This window comes from Callithrix jacchus, chromosome 8, assembly GCF_049354715.1.
Source record: "Callithrix jacchus isolate 240 chromosome 8, calJac240_pri, whole genome shotgun sequence".
Classification (NCBI taxonomy): Eukaryota; Metazoa; Chordata; class Mammalia; order Primates; family Cebidae; genus Callithrix; species Callithrix jacchus.
The window spans coordinates 40,458,924-40,484,568 of NC_133509.1; the positions used below are offsets into that span (position 1 = coordinate 40,458,924).

Consider the following 25,645-nt stretch of genomic DNA (forward strand, 5'->3'; position numbering starts at 1 on the left):
CCTTTTTATAGTAGTGAAAACTATAGGGAGTTAATGAATGACAGTAAATTTGTGTTTGAAAGACTTGCTTATCTATGACTACATCCCCAGGATCTAGCTCAGTGCTTGGTCTACATATAAACATTTACTGACTAAATGAACAAATAAATATAGTAGAAAATTCTGTAGCCATTAAGAATGATGCTGTAGATGTACATTTATTGCACTGGAAAACTATTCATCATATCTTATGAGAAGGAAAAGCAGATGACAAAACTGCATAGATAGAATCATCTCATTTTTGCATAAAAAGCAAATGTACGTGTGTATATATGTATGGAAAAAAGTTTAGAAGAATTTATACCAAAATATAAACTGTGGTTCTTCCTGAATGGTCAGATTATAGACGTTGTTTACATTCTTATTTATACCTTTAAGTAATGTCTGGATTTTTTTTTTTTTTACAATGAGCATGTATCAACAGATGTGATTTTGGTAATCACAAAATTTTCTTTCATTTTTGTTCCATAGGTTATTTTCTGAGGTACAGGTCGTGTTTCGTTGTGTAAGTTCTTTATTGGTGATTCCTGAGATTTTGGTGCACCCATCACAGGCACATATTTTAAACAAGCTTCCTGGTAATTTATACACCCAATAAATCGGAGAGCCACTTGCTCCTAGGACAGTATTTTAAAACTTTCCAAGATCAAGAGAATCACTCCATACTTTGACAAAAACACAGACCGACTAAATCAGAATTTTTGGAGTGGCCTGGGAATCTGTACTTTGAGAAGAATACCAGATAACTCCTATGATTTCAGGTCCAGGAAAGCCTGTTTTGTGGGATCTTTCTGTGGGACTGGGCAATGCCCAGGTAACCCTTCTCTCTCCCCACAAAGAAACTGGACTTGTAAAACCCAGCTTTACTGATTGTCATAGACAGTCTGGCAGAGGAAATAAAAAAGGGGGGATGTGTGTGAAGTGTCCACGGAGCTCACTGCTGGAGGCAGAGGGTTTTGTTCTGTGATTATGATGACAGAGGAAGTTGGGTGAGAATGGAGGAAGATATCAGAGTAATGGCTGTGAGTTTTTTAGCACTACTTGACAGGGCTCCTTCATCTTGACTTCTCTGAATTTACTGCCAAGTGCCCAACGTGGAAGCCAAGGAGCTGTGGGACTGGAAGGCATCTTCGTGGGCAAGTAAGGGTATCTCATGCCCAGAAAGAGGAAGAACAAGGTTTCTGTGCCAGCCCTTATTATCCACCGGCTGGCACCAAGAGAAGAACTAAAGAACTGGAGGGGTTTTTTTTGTTTTTTAAATTTCTGCACCTCCATATCCATGCTGTGACAGGACCCCTGTTAGTTTGCACTGGGCTTGTTTTAGGGTTGTCACATTTAGAGTATGTTTAAAGTGTTACATCACATGTGACATGAGTGCGCACACACACATACACATATAACAAACACATGCTGTGTGTATTGGGCTGCGTTTCTCGAACTGTAACAGACATTGGAATCACTTCCAGGGCTTGTTAAAATGTAACATGCCAGAGTTTCTAGCTAGTTTCTGATTCTGTAGAATTTCTAACAAGCTCCTAAGTGATGCTTGGACGTGGATATGGTGGGTGGGGTGGGGAGAGAGAAGAGCAAACTAAAACATGTTTGTGCAGGTTTGTTTATTTTATGGGTATAGGCAAAGCAATTTTGAAGTGACTTAAATGTATTACAGGATTGAGTAAATGAGTAAATCCGTGTGTGAGAGAAAGAAAACAAGAAAGAGAGGTAGGTTACTGGGTATCAGAGTTCTCACTGTGCAAGAAAGGACATATAAATAGGGAATGGGGAAGGCAGAAAAAAATCCTGTAAGGATATATTGCAATTGGAGGTGGAGGTGCTGGTATGAACTCATGATTTTAGAAATATGCACATGAGCATGTATATAAGAATGTTTATGTGTACATGGGTATTATGTATGTATGAATGTGTATATACATATTTGTATGTGTGTGTAAATAAATGTATATGTATCTGTTTCCTGACTTTGAGAGGGTAGACAACCAAAGTCACCCTAATAGCTGTGAGCACACTTAGTGCCCAGGTGGACTCTAACATTGTTTGATAAACCAGGATAAACCAGGGCTTATCAAAGAAGTGACACATTCTTGGACTAGGGCAGAATATGTACCAAATGAGTGTAGAACATCTGATGACAGAAAGTAAAAAAAAAAAGAAAAAGAAAAAGAAAAACATGAGCATGTCACAGGGACACAGGAGTCAGAAAGAAAGGGTTCTCATCAGTCAAATCTGGGAGAATTTGAGCATCAAAATAGTTAAGTACAGTAATGAACTGTAAACCACTAGAAAAAAAAAAGGAATGCCTGAGTCCACTCCAATAATAAATGCAGAATGAGAGGGAAGGAAGGCTCTTGTTGACTGTAGAAAGCTAAAGGCTGACTGGTAAACATGGCAGGGTGCTAGAGAGGGAAAATCATCTTAAAACCATGATGACAAAGATTAGATCAGGCAAGAATCAATAGAAGCTAAATCCATGGGGAATTCTGATGAGGGGTAGGATATTTGCATGATCTGAAAGCATTTCCCCATAGCCTGCTTATTAGTTGTAAGGAAGAAAATAAAACAGTGATTATACAGCACAGAAATCAGACAACACCTTGATCCCTTTGACTGAGTGATCCAAATGAACTCACCAGTTAAGTGAGGGACAGACAGGGCTTTCAGATGCCATCCCCTGAAAAAACGACACTGTGACCTATCCCGCTTTCTGGGTAAGAAAGCACAACCTCCAACTAATCTCGAGGAAACGTCAGGTAAACCTGAAATTAGAACAATCTTATTTTAAAAGAGAGCATGCCAATATTGCAAAAGACAAAGATTGTGGAAATGTTTTATATTAAAAGCTGTAAAAGAGATATGACAACCAAACCCAACACTGAATCCTGTATTGGAGGAAACAATGCTGGAAAGGCCGTGACTGGATCAACTCAAAAAACTGAACTGTGGCTATCTAAGAGACTACCCCTATTCTAAGGAAATATACTCAAGTATTTAGGGCTAAGGGGCCATGATGTATGTAACTTATCCTCAAGTCGTTCCGTGAAGAAAGTCTGTGTGTGAATGAAGGCAAGAGCGCATGCGCAAACGACAAAGCCAGTGGGTAAAATGTTAACGACTGGTCGGTTGCTCAATGTTGACAGTGGGGTAAAGGGAATACTGACGCTTTCTGTAGGATTTTAGTTTTGCAACTTTTATAAACTTGGCATCGTTACCAAATAAAAATGTGAAACATCATGTTTTTGAATGTTTAATGACATTGAGCTAGGTTTATTGTAAATTCCTTTTTTTTTTTTTTGCGCCGGGTGCGGTGGCTCAAGCCTGTAATCCCAGCACTTTGGGAGGCCGAGGCGTGTGGATCACGAGGTCAAGAGATCGAGACCATCCTGGTCAACATGGTGAAACCCCGTCTCTACTAAAAATACAAAAAATTAGCTGGGCATGGTGGCGCGTGCCTGTAATCCCAGCTACTCGGGAGGCTGAGGCAGCAGAATTGCCTGAACCCAGGAGGGGGAGGTTGTGGTGAGCCGAGATCGCGCCATTGCACTCCAGTCTGGGTAACAAGAGCAAAATTCCGTCTCAAAAAAAAAAAAAATTCCCTTTTTCAATTTTGTGAAAAATAAAAATTTTAAATGTTTTTATATGTGTACTTTTAAAAAGCTAGAAGGAAACAAACCAATATATGAATAACTATTATCTCTGGGTTGTGGGATTACGGGTATTTTGATTCTGTTTTATTGTTTACAATGTTTCATAGTTTCCACAGTTTCTACATGGAGAATGTATTACTTTAACAATTTGAGAAATAATTTCTCAAATAATAATTTGAGAAAAATTATTTTTGAAAGAGGTAAACAACTAGTCTGTAGAGTTTCATGTATAGTGTTGCTGACTGCAATGCCATTAATTAATAATAGCAAAAACAAAATGAAAAACCCCTGAAAACAACTGAAATGTCCCATGATAGGAAAGGTTGTTGGAAAGATTATGTAAAGAAGATATTTCTATAAAATCAAAAAAATTTGATTCCAAACCAACTTATGGACCAAGTTAAGTGCCTAAAAATAGGGGAACGGTTAAAGAAATTATAGCATAGCATAGCTGTGAAACAGAAGATCTGTAGAAGATTTTCTAGTCTAGAGTGATCAAGGAACAAAGGGATAGCATTTGCCTCTTCCTCTGCCATCTTGCAAATATCACCTCTCCATGTATATATGTTAAATAAATGAATGCTATTCATGATGTATTTGGGAAAGGGATGATGGAGTTACCAGAGATTTCTAATTGTCTCCATTATTCTCTTATGTATTTTCAAAAACTCCACCATAAATTTAATAACATGGGATTTTTTAAATTTAAAAAGTAACAAAATGGTATGTACCATCTCGTAGGGAAAGATGGGAAGGACACACACACACACACACACACACGGTTATCTGTGTGGGGTGCTGTGGGTGATTCCTGTATTTTTTTTGTTAGTATTTTACCCTGCAGCTCCAGCTCAAAGGATGTATATAATTATTTTACAACAAGAAATGAAGTTACTTATTTAATTTTTTGAGATGGAGTTTCTCTCTTGTTGCCCAGGCTGGAGTACAATGGTATGATCTTGGCTCACTGCAACCTCCGCCTCCAAGATTCAAGTGATTCTCCTGCCTCAGCCTCCCAAATGGCTGGGACTACTGGCATGCACCACCATTCCCAGCTAATTTTACATTTTTAGTAGAGACAGAGTTTCACCATGTTACCCAGGCTGGTCTTGAAATCCTTATCTCAGATGATTCACCCACCTTGGCCTCCCAAAGTGCTGGGATTAAAGGAGTGAGTCACCATGCCCAGCCAAAAGTTACTTTTTAAAAAGCCGTTGGAATTAAAAAATAAATTATGAAATAAGATACAAGGACTTAAACATGGTAAGTATCTAGTAAATGTTAAAAAAAATTTACTAAGGCTATGTCATGACAAAAACAGGATCAGAAAAGTATATATATGCAGTATGATAATTAACTTTTTGGAAAAAAATCACCACGCTTGTGTTGAAGGCAGTGCTCTAAAATGATACTGTAGTTGTGTCTGAGTACAGTTATTGCTATAAAAGAAGAAACTATGGTAGAATGTTTTAGAAGCTCGCATTTTGAACATCTTTCACACATTGAATTGTCTTTCATAAAAGAGGTAGAATAAGAGGCCAAGGTGGGCAGATCACCTGAGGTCAGGAGTTTGGGACCAGCCTGGCCAACATAGTGAAACTCCATCTCTACTAAAATACAAAGTAGCCTGGCGAGGTGGCACAGACCTGTAATCCCAGCTACTCAGGAGGCTGAGGCAGGAGAATCACTTGAACCCAGTGGGTGGAGGTTGTAATAATTAGAGATTGCACCATTGCACTCCAGCCTGGGTGACAGAGCATGACTGTCTCATAAACAAACAAACAAACAAACAAATAAGAACTAGAATAAGGGGACCACCCCTGAAACACTTGGGATCATTTTCAACCTAGGAGGAGGGTGGTCACCCTGTGCTACTTTTTTTTAAATTTTAGTACTCAGATAATCGCACTGGGCAGTACCTTCTAGGGAGGCAATTTTCAGGCAAAAGAATTAGAAGAAGAAAGAGCCATTTAGTACTTTTCCTAGAAAGTGATCTTTTGGGATATGGGAGAGGCCCTTGATTATTTTAAGAGAGGCGCGTGCGAGCGCACACACACACACACACACACACACACACACGAGAAAAGCCAGGGGCCATTTCTTAAGAATATACAAGAAACTGGTAAAAGGGATTTCTTCTAAGGGATAGGGACTCGGGGACTAGAAAACCAGGGATCACAGTTGGGAGGAAAACTTGTTTTTTTTTCTGTATATCTTTTTATGCTGTCCAACTTTTAAAAAAAAGTGGTGCATATAGTATATGTTCAAAATATTTATTAATTAAAAACAATTCTTTCAAAAAATCTGCTGCTCATGGAACAACTGTGAAAACACCAACATTGGAGGAAAGCAAAATTTGTTTTCCTATGAAAATATGTTTTCCTTTAAACTGCTTAATTTCCATCTCAGAGAGATTTGTAAGTAACTTAGAACAGGACTTTCCAACACTTGTCTGCCCCACCCACATGTCTGTGCTTCTGTCTCCTCTGCTGTTTTCTTTGTTTATAGATAGCTCTTGGGCTACCATTATTGGGGACTTACTTTTGTTTCTCTAACGGCAGAGATGGATTTGGGCTAACCCCTTCCCCTGGTTCTTCAGGCTCCTTGTACCCAGGGAAGTGGCTGGCTGAATGTAAGTAACCATCACTCCCCACCAACACTGGGAAGTGAAACCTGGACCCAAAGGACACACAGTCTTCACCTCCTTAGCATCGTGCTTACAACATGTCTCTGCCAGTAAGTGACAGTTTCCCATGAGGCAGAAAAAATCTACCTGATTGGTTACCTCAAATCTGTACAGAAGCCAGAAAGCCCACTTACTGTAGGAATGCATTTGAGAGGGTGGGCTATCCTGAAACATTCCATCTTTATATTGACATCCACATAGCCACTCTGTGGTTAAAGGTATAGCCAAGCCCCCAGCTTCCCATGCCAGAAGGAAGGAGCCAGTCCTGTTTCCATTTTCACTCTCCACCATGTCTACTCAACGTTAGAAATAGCTCTCAAATTTTCCCACCCATTTTCTCCACCTTTGCTGACAATGACACACAATCAGACTCTCAGAATCTATCGCCACTTCTAGCTAGTCCCCTGTGACTTCGCCTCCCATTATCTCCCACTCCAGCATGCTTTCAAAAGCACAAATCGGACCATTTCACACCTTGACAGGTCACAACTTCCTCTGGGCTGCACAAACACACCAAATCCTTTGTCATCTCCTTTCAGTTTTATTTCCAGTTTCCCTGCCTGCTCCCACAGAACTTTGTTCCTACCCAGATCAGAGATGTTGTCAGTATTTATTTTCCTGCATGCTTCCTCCCTGTGAGCTCCCCCAGGATACGATAGACACCTCATTCCTCTTTCATGCCTTCATACGCAGCCTAGTGCCTGGCACACGGGAGGCACTTGATTAGCGTTTGGGCAAATACAGAAAAATGGAACTTTTGAGTGATATATCATGGCCATCAGTGGTGCTTCTCAAACTTTAAGGGACACAAGCATTTCCTGGGGATCTTGTTGAAATGCAGTTTCAGGTCCAGTAGGTCTGGGGTGGAACCTGAAGGTCTACAGTTCTTAGAAGTTCCCAGTTGAGGTCAATACTGCTGTTCAGGGAGCCACACTTTGAGCAGTGAGGGCCTATAGAACATTAATAACGTTTTTAGATGGAGGAGCATGTTGAATCAATGATTCCTCTAAGGATCTTGACGTTTTGAGTGAACTTTTGATTTCAAAAATATCAAAAGAAGTTAACAGATTTTATAAACACACACAAACACAGAGTTATACAGAGTTAGTTACGGATCTATAGGTCATTCCAGAAATAAGGTTAAAATAAATAAGGGAGTAAAAATAAGAGTCATCCGCCCTTAAATTCTCAACACCATTATTCTAACTTGCCACGTGAATTCACATTAGGATCAGCTAGGAAGCTGTTTAAGCTGCACACGTTCTTCCCCTTCTCTCGCTCCAATCTGATTTGCTCTTCTAGAGTAATAGGAAACCCTCAGTCCATGGCTCCCACCACTGAATAAAACAGCTTTGGAGAATGCTTTTGTAACTGATGGCAATGTATTGTGTCACTCAGACGTGCTGGGGAAGGAACAAGATTTTAGCTTCATGGTAATTCCAGTCTACGAACTCTTCTGCAAAAGGAGTTTAGCCAGGGCCTCCACACACGCTGTTGTTCCCTCTGCCTGGAAGCCTCTTCCTCCATTTCTGTCCCAAGTCCTCCTCATCCTCCAGATCTTCGAAATAGTCCCTTCATCACACCTTAAACTTCTCCTTCCTGAAACGCGCGCACGCGCACACACACACACACGTGCTCATGAAACATGTAAACAGCTATTTGTTTTCTTGCTGCTAGACTGTGAGTTTCAAAGAAAAAGTGTATTGTACATACCATTCCCAGTCCTAAGCATGGAACTTGCTATAGCAGGTGCAGAAATGAGTAAAAAAATGAACTATTCTTTCCGTATTTAATGAAGTTCCCTCTTTCACTTATTTGATTCTCCTGTTCTCAATTGGCTGAATATAATTCCTATGAACTGACATTTAGTATGGAGCTAGGACCTGCTTAAATGACAATACATCTTGAGGTTTGTTTGGTTCGAATTGCTTGGGTTGGGGAATCAGACAAAAGCAATGTTTCCTCCTCCACAATGTTAAAAATAAATAATTACTGCCAACCAAACACTATGTATCATATGTGTAAGATATGAAGCACAGTAACAAAATGAACAGCTATGAGCCCACCACCCGATAAAAGAACTAGAACATTAGTTGCCTGGTGAAGCTACAGGGTGTTCTCGACTCATCTCCCTGTCTTCCCCTATCAGAGGTAACTACTCTTCTAAATTTATGTTTATTACTCATTTTAAAAAATTGTTTTTATAAATCACAATTAACTTATGCATTCCTTGTCGGTGAACGTTTTGGCTTTTTCTCTCTCTGTGTGTGTGTGTGTGTCTTAAGAACAATGCTGCCATGAACAGTCTTTGCATGTCCCTAGGAGCATTTATAAATTTTCCTATAATACATGCCAAAGAGTGGAATTGCTAGATATATGCAGGTCCAGGTTGATACGATGATGCCAAGTCATTGGCATCTTTTCTGTGTTTTTTGTAGTAAAGGTGCCAATTTATTTTCCTTTCCACCAGCAGTGGATAAGAGTTCCTAGTGACACATAATCCTTGCCAACAGCTTGTCTTGCTAGAACACAAGCAATAGAATCTCAAGCTGCAGCACTCTGGGGCCAGAAGGTACAGCTCCTGCGTGGATAGGCTATTTCCTTCTGGCCACCTGACAAGAAATTGGCCCCCTGGGCCTTACACATTGTTAAGTCCTGAACTGCGGACACAGCACTAAACTTAGAAGAGAGTAGGGCTCCAACAAAACTTCCCCATGGATAGATACACAGTCATCATAGAAGGCAATCAATCATAGACTGTGGCACCTGGAGGGGACCCTAAAGCCAAATCCTTCATTCTACATTTATTGAGACTGAGGCCCAGAGGTTAATACTGTAGGAACCTTTTTCTGGGGCACTTGATTCTTAATCCAGAGAAGGTTTCTTTCATTTTTGTTCTTTTGTAACTGAAGATGGTGTAATATGATCCATTACATTAATAGTGACTCTAATATTCAAATAACTGACCAGTTTATTTTTATCGATTGATTGATTGAGACAGAATCTCACTGTTGCCCAGGCTGGAGTACAGTGGCATGATCTCGGCTCACTGCAACCTCTGTCTCCTGGGTTCAAGCGATTCCCCTGCCTCAGCCTCCTGAGTAGCTGGGACTACAGGCGCACACCACTACGCCTGGCTAATTTTTGTATTTTTAGAAGAGATGGGGTTTCACCTTTTTGGCCAGGATGATCTCAATCTCCTGACCTTGTGATCTACCTGCCTTGGCCTCCCAAAGTATTGGGATTTCAGGTGTGAGCCATGGTACCTGGCTGACCAGTTTATTTTTAAAAGGTGCTTAAGTGACATAAATTTGATAACTTTCATTTATTTGGTTATGAAGTAAACAGGAGCGATATTATTCGATGGGATAAAGAAACCACAATTATAGTTTCAATATGCAAATTTAACTATACTGAGACACTGGTCTCATGGGGGGAAAACAGTCCCCAGTTATCTGATTGATCATTCTTGTCCTTGGATCATTCTACATACCCCACCAGGCAAATACTAGGTACCTCTTTAAAAAGCCATTTTTGTGAGTAATGAAAATGTAAAGTTCATTAAGTTCAAAATCATCTTCCTCTTAGGAGCACTCATAATTAGGCTATACTAATATTCTGGGAATGATCTGTGGAGATTATGGCAAAGTAGGCCCAGTAACTTGTTGGTTTCTAATCCACACGTGAATGTGGAAAAACGCCAAGAAGAGACCAATCTGCAGCAGAGGTACTTAGCGCTCTTCAGAGAGTGCACAATACCCGAATGTGGAAAAGTCTAGGCAGAGGCATCTGTCTGCATCCATTAGACAGCAAATATGGAGCTGGGAGGAGGAGGAGTGCTTCCTAACAGGATGGGTGTTGGTGTGAAGAAAGGGGGCTTTCGAAACCTATTGTGGAAATTTTCCTTCTGGAGCTGTGTCCTTCAGTAATTCTCTTCCTCCCTACCCCTTCCCATCTGTCTGGTCCTCTCTACACCAAGTCCCCTTTGACCATTTAAAGATATCTTTTGGTTTAACAACGTCTACAGGCAGATGATGAAAGCTTTCTATGAGGCAGCCCTTTTTAATGTCAGGATAAAACCCAGGAGCTTTTTATTACTCTGGGGTGGGGGGCTTGGAGGGAAAGAACACCAGGTAATTTTGAGCAGGAATGCTGACCAAACAGTACTGAGGTACGTTTGGTTCCAGTTTTCCTCCTAGCAGTCATTTTAATCAGCACTTCCCCTTTTAATGAGCTGGTAGTGCTATTACATAATCACCCAACTCACTGGATTAATGATGAAAAGAGGAACTGATTTTTCCAGTTGCATCATTTGAAGTAAATGTTAACTTTCTTTCTGAGTCCTTAGTTAACCGCATTAGTGTGACAAATATGTCTTTGTCTAGCATAAGTAATTAGAATTTAATCACTTTAACTGCATCTTAATTACCCCAAATGAATTGAAAGGACATTTAATAGCAAAGATTAAATTGCCTTAATGAACGATTTTTGTGACTCCATCAATACTCGAATTGCGTTAGCCACTCCTCTCACGCACTCCAGTCGCAGAATCTGCAGCGAGCACAGAGGTCACTAGGTGGCGCGCTTCGCTCGTTTGTTTATTTAATTTTCCCCATTGATCTGTTTTAGAAGACAACAGGAAAGAAAGCAAAAAGCACATGGTTTATTGTGTGCCTTCGATAACCTCTCTTTGGGACTATGAGATCATCACCAGATGTGAAAACGAAAGCAGTGATTTCAGAAACCGTAGATTTTGAGTACCCCGTGGCATAGGCAAAGGAAGATGAGATACACATGGTGACTGGAAACATGCAGTGTTTGAAAGAAATTGCAAGATGCCCTTTAGACAACTGCCAGCCTATATACAGAATTTTGGTCAATTTATTATTTTTTAGTGCAGAGCCCTAAAACATGAGTTACAGACAAGCTTTGAAATAGCAAGGCAGGCACTGACTGACGTGGAGCCAAGAACTGTAACTGCTGACCAAGTGCAGATCAGAACACAATTCCATGGTGGCGCGTACCTGTAATCCCAGCTACTCGGGAGGCTGAGGCAGGAGAATTGCCAGAACCCAGGAGGCGGACGTTGTGGTGAGCCGAGACGCGCCATTGCACTCCAGCCTGAGTAACGAGCGAAACTCCGTCTCAAAAAAAAACCCAAAAACCAAAAAACAAAAACAAAAACAAACAAACAAAAAAACCCCACAATTCCTGAAAGTAGGGGAGGATCTGGGCCCTTGGACCCTCTTCCAAGGCAAGGGACCCAATGGACCAGCTCCACCTACAGGCACATCTAATGAGATGGGTCTTGTCCATCAAAAATTAAGTGAACAAATGGATGGGAAGGCTGGGGTTCCACATCTACCTCTAGTACTCCCTCACATTTTCTGGCTGCTTCTTCAAAAGAGAATCATAAAAAAAATCTCTTTTACAACTCTTGAGTATAACAGAAATAAGTTTTCTTAAGTGACTGTCTTTGAGAGTCCCAGAGGAAAGACACACTTTCTCTAATTGCAAGAGATTTATTACGTAGAGATTTTCAAATCAGTTATTTCCACCTTCTGGGCTCTACTAACCTGGCGGAGCTGCCCTGGCAACAGAAGCATTGGGTAGAGGATAAAAGGTTCTGGGCTTTGAACTGGGAAAGCTGAGTTCAGGGCATCAGTGCCTTGAAAGAGTTCAGGGCATCAGTATTTTCCAGCGGTGGTGTTGTTGTCACAGGTAGATTAACCTCACTGAAGAGAGCAACAGGGAAAAAAGCAATAACTACTACATAGTCTGATGGCTCCCAAACTTGGCCACACATCACAATCACCTGGGAGTTCATAAAAATCCCAATGCCCATGTCACATCCTGTACCAATTACATTAAAATATCTGGAGCTGCAGCCAGGCATCAGTTTTTTACAGGTCTCTAAGTGATTCCAATGTATAGCAACATTTGGGAGCCACTGGTATCAAGGGTGAGTTCTCAATGAGTACATCTATGTTCCTATCACAGTACCCAACAAACAGAATGTGCATAAAAAACTTAAGCTTCTTCCTTATTGGTTACTATGACAAATGAGATGGGTTGTACTTTAGGATCTAGTTCTGCCCAGCTGTTGTATTATTAAATTGCCTCATCTAAAAGAGAAGAAAATTTCCATTTTTTCAACTTTTAAGTTCAAGGGTACATGTGCAAGATGTGCAGGTCTGTTACATAGGTAAACATGTCCCATGGTGGTTTGCTGCACAGATCAACCCATCAGCTTGGTAGTAAGCCCAGCATCCACTAGCTATTAAGAGAAGAACATTTCTAGAAGTTAATTTCTTCCAATTTTATGATAATGTAACATCTCTTGGGAGAGACATGTGGATGATTCTATAGCAAGGCCCTGTGATAAATAATTTTTATGTTTGTATCAAAATAAACAGATTGCCTGTGATTGGTCTAGTCACCTTGCCCAGTTTTATTATCCCAGGAGGAAATTAAGCTTTATTAGTATTAACACACTTGTATTAAAATAAAAACCTGTACAACCCTATTGATAGAAGGCAGGAATTTATGATTGTGCACTAAATCCATTCACATAAGAAATACTTTAAAAAAATGTTTTACTGAACTCTATGAGACTGACATTTTTTCATGTAGAAATAATGTGCGTTTATTCTCTCAAAGATGCCCATGTCATGTCCTATACCAATTACATACAAATATCTATTTAAATAAATGCCATCTTATTTAAATAGCGATACAATGAGAATATTATTTAATAAATGTGTCAAATGTTTTTCTCCAGCATTATAAGAAATGCACTCTTTAACAACCACAACTTTATGAACACCTTTCTTCTGTTTCTACCCTAGGTTTGGGGCCATTCAATTTTACCAAGAGTGTGGAAATCCTGCTGTTTTAATAGGGGATGAAATGAAACTAGTCATTTCTATTTCAACCCATCAAGGCTCCTAGATTGATATAAAATATTAAGTCGGTGTTTACATATTCCAATATATGGACTTTACAAAGAGCACGAGCACTGTCACTTGAGAAACAAGGCCTGGAACTGAGAAGCAGGATACTGGAGAGCCTCCTTTTTAATTACCCACCTCTACCAGACTTGAGGGCTTTCTGTCTTACAAGAAAATCCGGAATAAATTTTGTTGGTATGCTCTGTAAGAACGATTTCTTCTGATAACCTGGGATAGCAGCATTTGTTTGATTAGCAGAATTTGCCATGAATGTGGAAATGATGACATCAAAACAGCTCGTGTAACAGCCTCCTTAAAGACCTCGTAGATTAGAGGTGACTATAGATTTTCCCCAGCGCGGATCAAAAGGACTGAATTGAACGTTTTAGCTTAATGATCCAACCCCTGTCACACCCACAGGGACGTGAATTCCGATTTTATAAGCAGGTGCGCACGTGTACTTAGATGCACAAAGCCGCATGGAGGGACGAAAAGATTAACCACTGGATCGACGAGGATAGGTTTGATATTTCCGATTACCTCACTGTGCCAGTGTATATTCCTGGCTGGGCCTTGTGCCCTTATAAACTTTGGAACTTTAGCTGTTAATTTTTGTTTTCTTACTCTGACTTCCCAAAGACATTCTATCTGCCCACCAGGGGCAAAGAGAAATGGGACAAAGCGACAGGGCGGTGGGACCCTGTCCAGGGTCCTGACGCCGCGCCAGGGCTCCAGGCCAGTCGGCCTTCCAAGGCCCTTTCACCCACCCTACTCGAGAGGAAACAAAGAATTCCCAGCTCAAGGCCTCAGGGCTGCCTCCTGACTCCGGTCAGTTTGCAGGAAGAGGAAACAACAAAACAAAGGAACGACCGATCCGCCGGGTCTTATATTCCTCAGCTCCAACGTCGGACTTCAGACTGCCAGGGTCACCTTCTCTACTCTGACCCTGCTTTTCTTAAATAATGAAAACATGCCAACAAAAGCATACTTCGGATACAAACTCCAACCACGCAACTTGTTTGGGGAGGTTAGAGCTAGGCTGTACTTCAGGGGATGAGAATTTCATCTTCATGAATTGGGTAATACCCAGGCATTGCTGGGGAGCTCGACAGACCCTCTGATACCCTTCTCTTCCTCCTTCACACCTTCTTCCTATTACAATAGTTAATGTTTTTAAATTCACTAGGACACCGACGTTTTAAAAACAAAGGCGCAGCAAGCATCCCTTTCCTCTCCGCAGCGGGCTGAGCCGCTGACGCTTGCCGGGCGCCCTGCCCCGACGGCCCGCAGGGGGCGCGCGCCGCTCTGCAGCTCAGTCGGGCTACCCTAAGAAGGGGAGCGGCATGGAGGGAAGCAGGGAGTGTGGAGGGCTCGAGTCTTGCAGATAAGGAGAGGAGCATCCTGGGATTTGGGTCTTCTGTGCTATAACTCAACCGTGCTATTGTTGGCACTGTCCGACCCAAGTGTCGATTGTAAGCGGTGACATCGGGGCTGAGCCGTTAGCGACCGCGGTGCCCTGGGCCAGAAGGGTCACCCCAATTACCGGAATCCCTCTCCGGATGTTTCCAAGGTGATAGGGGCTGCACCCGCTGACGGGATAGCAGCACACCCTCTGAACAGGTAGTGGAATTTGTCTCTGGCAGGCGTCCTAGCTGCGCTGATACCAAGGTCGCCACACAACAGCCATCAGGCCCCCTCAAGCCCCAGAAGCAGGTTTCCCCTGCCCCAGCCATACTAGCGGCTCCAGTCATCCCCACGAGCCCACTTCTTCTTATCCCCAAGCGCAACCTCCTCTCCTCATCGGGGTTTGTGGCCGTTACACGGAGAAAACTATGTTCCCATACCCTCGAGGGGACAGACACTGGCCGAGAGACAGGCACCATGCAGAGCCTTCTGGTGACTGTCCCAAGAGCGAGACCTTTTGGTTTCGCAATCGGCAGGTGTGTGTGTGTGTGTGCGTGTGTGTGTTTGTGTGTGTCTGTGTGTCCCCAGCCCAATTCTGGGACGCATTGCCACTTTTAGGCCTGGCAGGCTCTGGGACCCCTTGGTCTCCGCAGGTAGCTATCACAGGCCTTCGGAGGAGGCGCTCCCCGCAGGCAGCGCCCCTCGCCGGGGCTCCGAGGCTGACACGGTTGGTCGCGCCCTGTCGGCCCTTTGTTCGCCCCGCAGCTAGCTGGGAGCAGCTGCGCGGCTCCAGAACCCGAGACGCGAAGCGCCAGGAAACCGCTGCGCTTGACGCCTTCTCCCCCCCACCCCCCCGCTCTTGGGCCCAGAAACCCTTCCAGCTCCTGCGTCCCACCCGCCCAGTCCTGGCTTCTCTCCCCGCCCAGGAGTCTTCCAGGATTTAAGGGCGCTGCCCAGGGGCCCGCACTCCTGCCTGGCTCCCATGGCCCAGAAAAGCGGGGGACAGTTGAAATGTCACCCCTGGGATAAATATTAACAAAAAAGCAAATGGACTTGTGCGGGGGTCAGTTATCAATCAACCAGGCGGCAAGGCCACTCAGGGCAAACACAGCCCAGGTTGGGCTGGGCGAGACTTTCTCATGGCCGCTTCCCGACCGAACCCCCCCCCCCCCCCCCCCCCCCGGGCTCAGGTCCTTCTTCAGGTCTTTCTGGGGCAAATGCGGGACAGGAAGGGGGCGCAGTCCGGGTGCTGGAGGCCCCGCCAACTCCTCCGGTGGTTTGGAGGTATCCTCCCCTCCAAGTCTCGCAGGGTCGGAGTGCCAGACACCCACCCCCGCCTGAACCTCGGGCCTGCGCGCCGCCTTCTTTTGGGTCCGCGGTGCTGCGCTTGCTGGTGGGTGTGTGTCGCAGTCTCTTTCCGAGCTGGCAGCCCCAGCCGAGGCTGAAGCCCTCTGGAATCTTTAATTGGAAACTAATCTTGCATCTTGATAGGTGCCCACGTCAGAGGCGGGCCACCCACCTACCCTCCCGCCTCATCCGGGAGGAGACGCGGTGAGAACCTTGTCGCTCTGCTCTTTAATGGGGCTGCAGCAAGTAGTACATGGAGGGAACATATATTGATTTTTAAAAGGTAGTTAATTTGGTGAGAATTTTCTCCCGTTGCCGGTCTTCCACCAGCCACTCTTATTTCGTGACCAGAAGGCGCCTGCCCAAACACCGTGCCACGTGCAGAGGGTTTAGACCCTCTGCAACAGGCTGTCTGGACCTGGAGGACGGGGGGGGGGGGGGGGGCGTGGAGAAGCCACCACTCTTTCAATGCTTAGAGAAGGAACTGAACTCAGTGAGCTCTGACCTCGAAAAGCGAAAAGCAGTTGAAACGAGACTGGGGGAGGGTCTCTGAGCGCAACAGCAAGGAATGCTGCCAGGGGCACTTCCCCATATGGGAGCTGGTAGTGGGGGCAGGCACTAATATCCCGTAGCAACTAGCAACGGCCAAGCGCTCTTCAATCCGTTTCAAGGCCCTTGCACTCAGCCCGCCAGAGATCACTTGGAAAGTTCAGAAAACAACCCACTCTTTTTAAAATATGAAAATGTTAATGAGATGGCTTTCTTCAATAACTTAAAAATAGGTTGTGAAGGGACTGCTCCTGGTTCCTTGCAGGAGATCCTCCTCCACCAGCACAGCACCCTGAATCCTAGCCCTCTCCACCATCCCTTTTAGTTAAGGAAACAAAAATGTAATAGACATACTTCCTCAGGGTCTCAGGACACAGGTCTGCTTGGTGTTTGGTGCGAAATGGAGACTCCAGCAGGGAGTTTCATTTTTTCGAGGAAAAGGCCATGGATCTGGGACTGAGGGCTGCATGGTTCTCCAAAGGTTGCTTGGTACCCAGGCAGGCGCTCCTTCGATAGCTCCCTGGGTGCCATAAGCATCTGCCAAGCACCAGGTTTGCTCCCCTAGCCTGGGAGACCCAGCACTCGGACTCCCTCCCCCTCCACAGTGCTGTCCCCTAAGCTCAGCTCTGTAGCTTTCCGTGCTTGGAGGTCAGAGGGCGCTCCTGCAGCCAGGTTTCCAAGGCTCAGAGGTCGCCTCTGAGTGGAACGTGTCAGTCTGTCCTTCCAGGGGGCGACAGCAGGCGGGGAAAGAGGGGGAGGTGGGACTTGGAAGTCCAGAGCAAGAGCCTCCAGGGGGTGGGGGTGGGGGTGGGGAACGAGTTTTCCCGGAGGGATACACTTCTCCATTTCTATCTTCTTCCCACATTCCCCTGCCCCACTCTTTGGCTTCCGCAGGCACTGCCTGGGTTAGAGGCCCTGAAGTGGGGCTCTGGGGTGGTGTGGGTGTCTGAAAAGGCACTACTTTGGGCTCCGGAGAGGCGGATAAGTCAGGGAGTGGAGCAGCCCCTTCGCCCACTCCCTCCGGAACCTCAGCTGCTCGCGGGGTCTCGGTTAGCCCTCTGGTGGAGACTTGGTGCTGGCAGCACCAGGGCTAGAGAGTGGAAACTCGGGAGCCAGCAATTCGCGGAGGCACCCAGCCAGCCTCTTTTCCCCAGACTGGCTGCAGGAACCAGCCTAAGGACTTTGCCTGGGGCGAATGAAGGCAGGGCTGGGCTGGAAAACCTGGCAGGGCAGTCTCAGCCAACATAGCGCTTTGGGACCGGAGGCCTGGAGCGCTGAAACCCAAAGAAAGCTTTGGGTCGCTTTGGGGCACGAATCTCAGGCTGGTCGGCACCTGCCACCCCCTAGCTTCTCATTGGCAGGCAAGAGTTGGGGGAGGGAGCCTTGGCCTCACGCTTTGATTTTAGACTGTGAAACGGCTCAGTGCCCTCGGCTCAGAGCGGATTGACTGTCTCTCATTCTCCAGGGACGAATTAATGGAGAACGATCAGTTAATTAACAAACCCCCATTCCGGCTTTTACCTTTTCTCTACGCCAAGGCTCAGGCCTGGGCGCCGGGCTGAGGTGGAGGTGGAGGGGGGTTGGGGATGGACCCAGGAGTCAATCAACTTGGCAACAGCCGCCCGGATCTCAGCAAACCCAGGCCACCCTCCGCTGTCCTTAGCACTACGTCCCCTCCTGTTCTCCATCCTCAAGGGTCGCCGAATCCTCCTGAAATCCCCGGTGGGGTTCCGGCTGAGCTCAGCCGCCTTCCCGGCCTATCCTCAGTCTCCTGGAGCCAGGCGCCGTATCTGCGCCGCACCAAGGAGACCTTCCCGCTGAACTCAGAAACACCTGGGGCTTGAGGTTTTGGGCAGCAGACCTCTGTTCGTCATTTACACACTCCCATCCCCAAACACCCCCCCCCCCGCCCCGCACGGGGATTCAGACGAAAATTGTGAAAAGGAATAATAAAATGAAATGCAAAGTCCTAAGGGAGTCGGCAGCAAAGGCAGTCCCAGGACTTGGCTATCGCTTTGCAGCTCTCACTGGGACCTTGGGACAGTCAGCCCCCCTCTCCTTTCCACAGCCGATTCCATGCTCAGAGAGAGTGCTAACCCTTCCACGTCGTCTGTCTCCCAGTGGCTTCGGAACTTTCTGCCCACACTCGTAGATTGCCGTCACCCCAGCCAGCGTCAAAAGAATGAGCTCGGGAGAGGGTCACAGCAGTCAGTTCAGCCAACATGGACTCACCTCCGGCACGCTCCAGCCCAGTGCCGGGGATGTGTCAGAGGTACCTGCGAGGAACATCTACGTGGAGTTCTACGCATGCATTGCCTCCCTCTTCCAAACCCGGAGCGCTAAACTGAGAAGCGGCGCAGTGTCTCTCCAGATGCAGGGATTTCTCTCCGCCTCAGGCGGTGCGAGCGTTTCCCTCGCTGTTCCGGAACACAACTGCGCCTCTTCAGTCGCCAAGGCCCTACCGCTTAGCTCTCAGAGCCTTCAACAGCCCAACACACTGAGCCTTGGAATAGGCAGTTTTCTCCCACAGTGCTGGTCCCTCCAGGCACAGGGAGTCCCCCTTCTGCGGGTAGGGGACGGCCGGGATGAAGGGCACCCGGCCGTCTTTCCTACCCTCCCTCCTTTGGTCCCTTCGGCTTTCGGGTCCCTTATCCCCCGCGCGCCCAGCACCTTGGCGGGCTCACCTGCTAAGCGGAGCGCGGACATGCGCTGGAACTCCGGCTCCTGCAGCCACTTCCACATTCTCCGGAAGGTCTCTCGGCCGGATTTGAGTTTGCTCCAGGGTTTGGGGTTGCGCAGCAGGTCCGAGAGGGTCCCCTGGGAGCGGCAGAGCACCCTCTGAGCGAAGATGGCCTGCGGGATGCTGTAGCGCTTGAGCTCGGTGGTGATACGCTGCGCCACCTCTTTGGTATTGATCTCTTCCATCTGCCCTGAATTACTTCCATTGCTGACCTGCGCGCCGGTCACCGAAGGGTTGGGCTCCCGGGCTGTGCCCAGGAGCTGCCCGTGGCCCTGGGCATTCAGGTGGGCGTGGGGATGGTGCGGAGGAAGGCCGTTGATGGGCACCATGCCGGCCGAGGTGGGCGTGAGGTGCTGCTCCCCGTGGCGGCCGAGCATGGCCGGGTGGTGGGCTTCGAAGCCGTTGGGGGTGAGCATCTTGTCGGTGGGCATGGCGGCGCCCGGGTGGGCATAGTGGGGGAGCCCTTGCTGGGAGTTGTGAATGCTGCCCAGACCGGAGCTGGAGAGGGGCGAGAGGCTCTGGCCCATGCCGGCCACGTCCTTGTGGTAGGGGGTATAGAGGTTATTCATGGAGGCCAGCCCGCGCTCATCCCGCATGAGCGTGAAGCTACCGCTCACGTTGCCCGCCAGGCGCTGGTGGTGGTGCGGGTGGTGGTGGTGATGGTGGTGGTGGTGATGGTGGGGGAACTTGTCCGAGACTGTGGAGATGGGCGGCAGCGGCTGCAGAGGGGTCAAGGTGGTGTAGGTGGTGGGCATGCTCATACCTGGGGGAGTCTCGCAGGCCATGGTCATGGTGGGGTGCAGGGGGCCGGTCAGGCTGTGCTCGGGGGCCCGGTGGTGGTGGTGGTAATCGCCGCCTCCGCTACCACCGTCCAGCAGGGACGCCATGCCCATGGAGCGCGGGTGCGCGGGGGGCAGGTGGCTGCCGCGGTGCGCCACGGAGCTGCGCGCGTGGGGGCTGCCGCCCAGCAGGTCGGCAGGGGCGGGCACCGGCTCATGGCTCACCCCGTGCAGCTCGCCGATCGCCTCCATGGTCAGCTGCGCGTTCATCGTGATCCCGGCGAGCGGGCGGCGGACACAACATCGATGTGGCCAGGCAGAGGCGGCGAGGGGCGCACGGAGTCCGGTCTTCACATCGGCTGCTGGCGACTGTTGCCTCCCTTCCTCTCACTGTGGGGCTCTGTCTCTCTCTCCGTGTGTGTGTGTGTGTGAGTGTGTGTGTGTGAGTGAGTGTGTGTGTGCGCGCGCGTGTGTGTGTGTCTCGCCTTCCCTCTTACCCCCCACCTTCCCTTCTGCGTCCTCGGCCTTTTTTTTTTTTAATATTAATTTCCAAAAAAGGATCCGCGCCGTTGGGAGAGCGCAGTGCCCCAGCCAGCCCGCTCCCGCCACCTCTCGCCCCTCTCTTTCTTAAAATTGTGAGGCCCCCGGCTCCCCCGCCGCGGCCCGCGCGCCTGCCAAGGCTGCTGCCTGCCCGCGCCGCTCACCAGCTCGAGCCATGGCTCGGTTACTGTTGCAGACTCTGGCAGCGGTTCGGTAGCCGCCGCCGCTGCCGCTGCCGCCGCCGCCGCCGCGGCCCGCCCTCACGCCCGCCGGGCGCAGCGCGCATGCGCACAGCCCAGCCCCGCCCCCTCGATCCCCGGGCGGCTGGCCCTGGACATCCCGGTACTACTGAAGGAGGGGGTCTAGCACCTTCCCAGCGGCGCCGGATAGCCCGGGAGCTGCGGGCACGTGCGAAGGACTAGCGCGGAGCGCGACTCGAGGCCGCCGCTGCAATCCCAGGAGACTCGCGCCTGGCTCGCCTCCCTAGCTAGGGTGGGCTCTGTCCTCCCAGGCCCGGGACGCTCGGTTTGGGCTCCTAGGGGCTGGCGCGCTATGCTTAGAGACATCGCCCCTCTCCCTCCAATTGCTGCTTCCCGGTGCAGGTTGCCCGGGGAGCTGGGGACTGTGTCAGCACCCCTTTGGCTCTGGCTCACTCAGATTTAATTTCCTGGGGGGCTGCTGGGAGTGCGCTTTCCCACCCTTGAATGCTCAGCCTATTGCGGGTGGGAGCTGGGCTGGGGTGGGGTGGGTGCAAATTGCTTCAAGGGCTGGGTCCGCTTGGCAGCAGTAGACCCGGCACCCTTCGTCCTCCCGGATACATATCTGCTCACTCTTTCTCATCCATGCCCTGTGCAATGACGCACTCAGTGCCAAGAGTCCTAGTTTGGGCCATACCTCACTGTCCCCCGCCTCCTGGCTCCTTCTCCCGCTCAGCTCTTAATTAAAGCTGTGCGTCCGCTTCGCCAGACTCGGCCTGTGGAGGGAGGCGAGGGAGAGCGGAGGGAGTGCCCTGGTGGGTACTCGTGTTAACTTCCGGGTGCTGGTGAGGCCGCGGAGCCTCGGGCGGTTCCTGCGGTTGCTCCCAAGGCCCTCCTGCTAAAGCACCCAGAGGCGGTTGCTTTCCAGGAGTACTGACGCAGGCAGGGTGGACGCCGGCGCGCGGGCCTCTGCTTGGCCCATAGGGACTCCCTTTTCCCGGCGTCCCCGAGAGAAGCCTCCAGATTTGAAAATTAATTCAGCTTCGGGAGTAATTTCGCTCTTCCCGGAGTCACGCTCCAATCCGGAATCGAACCTGGTCTTTGGGCCTGGTGGGGACGCGTGCGGAGGCCCCCAGTTTGAGAGGTACACCCGGCCGCCACATGCCGCGGCTTTCTTTCATTTACAAAAGAAAGAAAAAAAAAATCCGCAACAAAAGGCAGAGCCGTGTCTGCTTAGGTGCTTTCATCCTTTGGAGAAAGGACAGATGTGCCCATTGTCCAGCCCGTGGCAGTTATGGCCGGGTCAGCGCCGAGCCTCAGCCCCAGGCAAGCAGTGGTCACAATGAGAACAGCCTCGTAGAGCCCGGGTATCTAGACTCAGATATGAAATAAAGTGTGTGTGGCATGTGCTGGGTCAAACTCAGACCGTAGGTTTGCCTGCTGGGTCAGGAACTGCAGCCCACCAGTGGTGTTTCCACTGCAAATGCTCCCAAGGCCTCGGAGACGTCAAGGCTGCGGTAGAGGTGGGAGTTAGGTTTCCAAGGCAAAAGTTTGGGCTGGACAACCCTCGGGGGAAAGTCCCCACTGGCTGAGGCAAGAGTAGGCCTATCTCTTTTTCCAGGTTCCTGCTACCACCAGGGCAACATCCTGATCCAGGTAGGTCAAGTTCAGTGGGTACAGTCAATGTGATTTCCTTGAAAGTGGCCATGTCCTGGGACTGAATACTCTGGCTGGTTTGATCACCCCATCCTGTCCAAACACTGCATATGGAGGTTCTGCAAATAATTCACCTCAATGGATTTCATGCCTACTTGCATAAGGAACATTTAGGAATTTAGGAACCTCCACAGAAGAAATGACATTTGATGGAAAATACACTTATGTAAAGGAACTCAGGGAACACAATTACTCTTTAAACTTATATCTATATCTACCTATTCATACATGCATACACACAAACACAAACATGTATTTCCTGCCTAGTAGATTATAAGTGGAAAGCTGCATCTTTGGTTTTTTTGTTTCTGTTCTCATTTCCTACAGCATAGAGCATGGGCCTTTCATAAGAGACCAAACAATGGGTTAAAGTAGCAGGCAGTCTTCCAGCTAAATGGTTGTCCCCCCACCCCCCAACATTTTAATCCCACTGAAATGATTGATTTGCCCTTATGACAACTCTCTTCCCAAAAGGCAGTTTGTTAAAAGAAAGAAAGAAATAAATATCACCAAGTGCACAAATTGTTCATGGTTTTCTCTTTGTGTAGCTAATTAGGAACCTGATCTTGGAAACCCTCCTTTATGTGAGGCTCTCAGCTGAGCCTCTGGAGTCCACCTGAAGAAGGCTGGCATCATGTGAGCTCAACTTCCCCCCTTCTCCAAGGGGATTTATGAAAAGGGGCCTGGCTCTATTTGGTCCCTGAAGAAGGAGCCAAAGAAAAGATCTGAACAAGCATGATATGTGTTGGGCTTGCTCAGTAATTTTTGATTTTTTTTCTAAAACCTTTAAAAAAAATCGTATGTGCAGGATTTGCTTGGGTTTGCAAATCTCCCTAATCTTTCTTGGCTATTCACACCGTTTATCTAACCATTGTTCTCCCCTAATTGACTGAGTTGCAGTGGTTTCTCAGTCAGAAACAACATTTACTGTATTCTTACTTGACCTCTAAAAATTTGTCTTCTAACTAAGGAAGTGATGGGTAGGAAGAATGCTCTTCTTAGGCCTAATTGAGGTGAATCTGCATGTGTAGAGGGAGGAGGGGCACTAGAGAGATTGTCAACTGCTGGAAGGCTGGGACTGCTTTTTGTCGTTTTATCCCTCTCCTTTCCCCCTTCCAGTGCTCAGAACAAAGCCTGGCACCCATTAGGTACACTATAGGGATTGAAGGAATTAGAGTCCACCTAAGAGTCTCTGGAAATTTAGTAGGCATACGTCAAGTCAATGTGTGTGATTGAGGGGGAGGACTTATTTTGAGCTACTTAGATTTTGAGTAGCTGCAGGAAATTTAAAGAAAAAAAATAGTGTCAATCACTAGCAAAAAATTACATGTATATATGTAAGAAAAAAGAAAATAAGACTGACTGGATGCTTGCTGCTGACAGTATTTTCAGTGTGAAAACAAGGAATTGAGGATGTTTATTTTGTAAATGTCAGGAGAAGAACCTGGGATGTGGGGTGAGCAGGTGCTGTCCTTCTTATGCTGTTTAGGCTAGAGCTTACCAGGCAACCCTACCAGGTTTAGCAAAGAAAAGGTGAAATGAGAATAAAACCATTCCTCCAAATGCTGGCCACATGAGCTTCTCTGAAAACCTTACATCGGTTTCAGAATTAATGCTTTAGTTCTTTTTGTGAGTAGTAGAGATGTAACACATGGTTCAGTCTCAGTTCTCAGGACCATTCCAAAGAAATGTTTCTAGCTCCTCCGAACCATGAAATGTCTACCTCCTATTTGTTGGACTCACAAACAGCGAGATCCTGGATGTCAGGGCAAATTCCTCCACCCAGGGATCCAGGGGGAGGCTGCCTCCTTGGCTAGAGCCCCAGGACATAACTTACTAGCATTTCTGATGCCAATAGCTAGTCTAAAATGAAACTCTTGGGGAGGAATCATTTCGTTGGTGTCTGGCTACAGTAGGGCACTAGCTAACTGGAGAGTGAAGGATTCGGTCCTGGGTGCTTTCTGTCAAGCTCTCCTGTTGCACCTCTGGAGAAATTTTATTCGGAAAATTGCTGTTGGCTTAGAGTAGAACACCAAGAAATTCTGAATGGGGTGGCCTGGTGATTCACTATTGAAAACCATTTTAAAAAAATCCCTCAATGACTTCTCTTCACTCTCTGGGGACCACGGAAGTGGTAACTAATTATGCTAGCCCCTTACTTTAATCTTTGTTACTCTTTTTAGCGTATAATTTTATTTATACCTTTGGCAACATTTTCCCTTCTCAAATTACAATTTTTGCTCGAGAAAATATTTTTAATTGGGCACTTTTTGCACTTTTCTCTGTTTTATCTACTTCTTTCCCTTCCATATCCCTAAGAGAAGATGCTCCATTAAAGGGCTGTCAGCTCGTGCCATCCGTAACTGACTCCAGGTTCTGGGAGTTGCCGAGGGCTGCCTGGGCGGCCATCCGAGGACATCAGACCACTCCGTTCATATCTCTGGTTACTTCATGGGCGGATTAAAAAACAAAACAAGCAAACAAAACCAAAAACAAATAAACAAACAACAAAAAAACTCCTGCTCTCCTGGGTCCTGGGGTAAACTAGAGGCTGCATCTCTTGGGTTGGAATCTGTTCTTGGCGGTCTCCTACTTCCTTGAGGGCTTTGTCATGGCTTCTAGCCAAGAGCGCTGTAGGGAGAAAGGGCATTGATGCCTTAGGGCTGAGGGAGGGGTTCCAGGCTCCTGGACTGCTCTCCCGCAGCTGGACCCCGAGCTGGCTGCGGCCAGCCCAATTGCGGGGGAGTCGGCCTCCTCTCACCAACAGTTCAGTGGGTTTTCTTTCTTGATCATAACTTCATGTCGTTGAAATAGTCTACAAAGGACACCAGCTCAGGCCTCGAGGGCTGAATTATCCAGAGTTGGGATGGCAGTTAATGCTTCTCTTCTTGTGCCTCCCCGCGCTGGGGCTCTGCGTTCCCTTAGCCGCGCGCGCCGGGGTAGACAGTGCCACGTTTAGGTGCTGGAGAGGACGAGGGAAAGGACGAGAGAACCTTCCACTGATTGATGCAGTTTCAGGCGACCCGAAATGAGGAA

General features: G+C 47.5%; 1 protein-coding gene across 1 annotated transcript in view; it reads right to left on the reverse strand.

Moving 5' to 3' along the window:
• ONECUT1 (one cut homeobox 1) overlaps positions 1 to 20,945 on the reverse strand; it is a 43,855-nt gene extending 22,910 nt beyond the window's left edge. The window contains exon 1 of the mRNA XM_017976878.4: positions 19,322 to 20,945. Within this exon, the coding sequence (XP_017832367.4) occupies positions 19,322 to 20,426 (1,105 nt within the window). The 5' untranslated portion in view covers positions 20,427 to 20,945. The remainder of the gene's footprint in view (positions 1 to 19,321) is intronic.
• Positions 20,946 to 25,645: the final 4,700 nt, after the last annotated feature.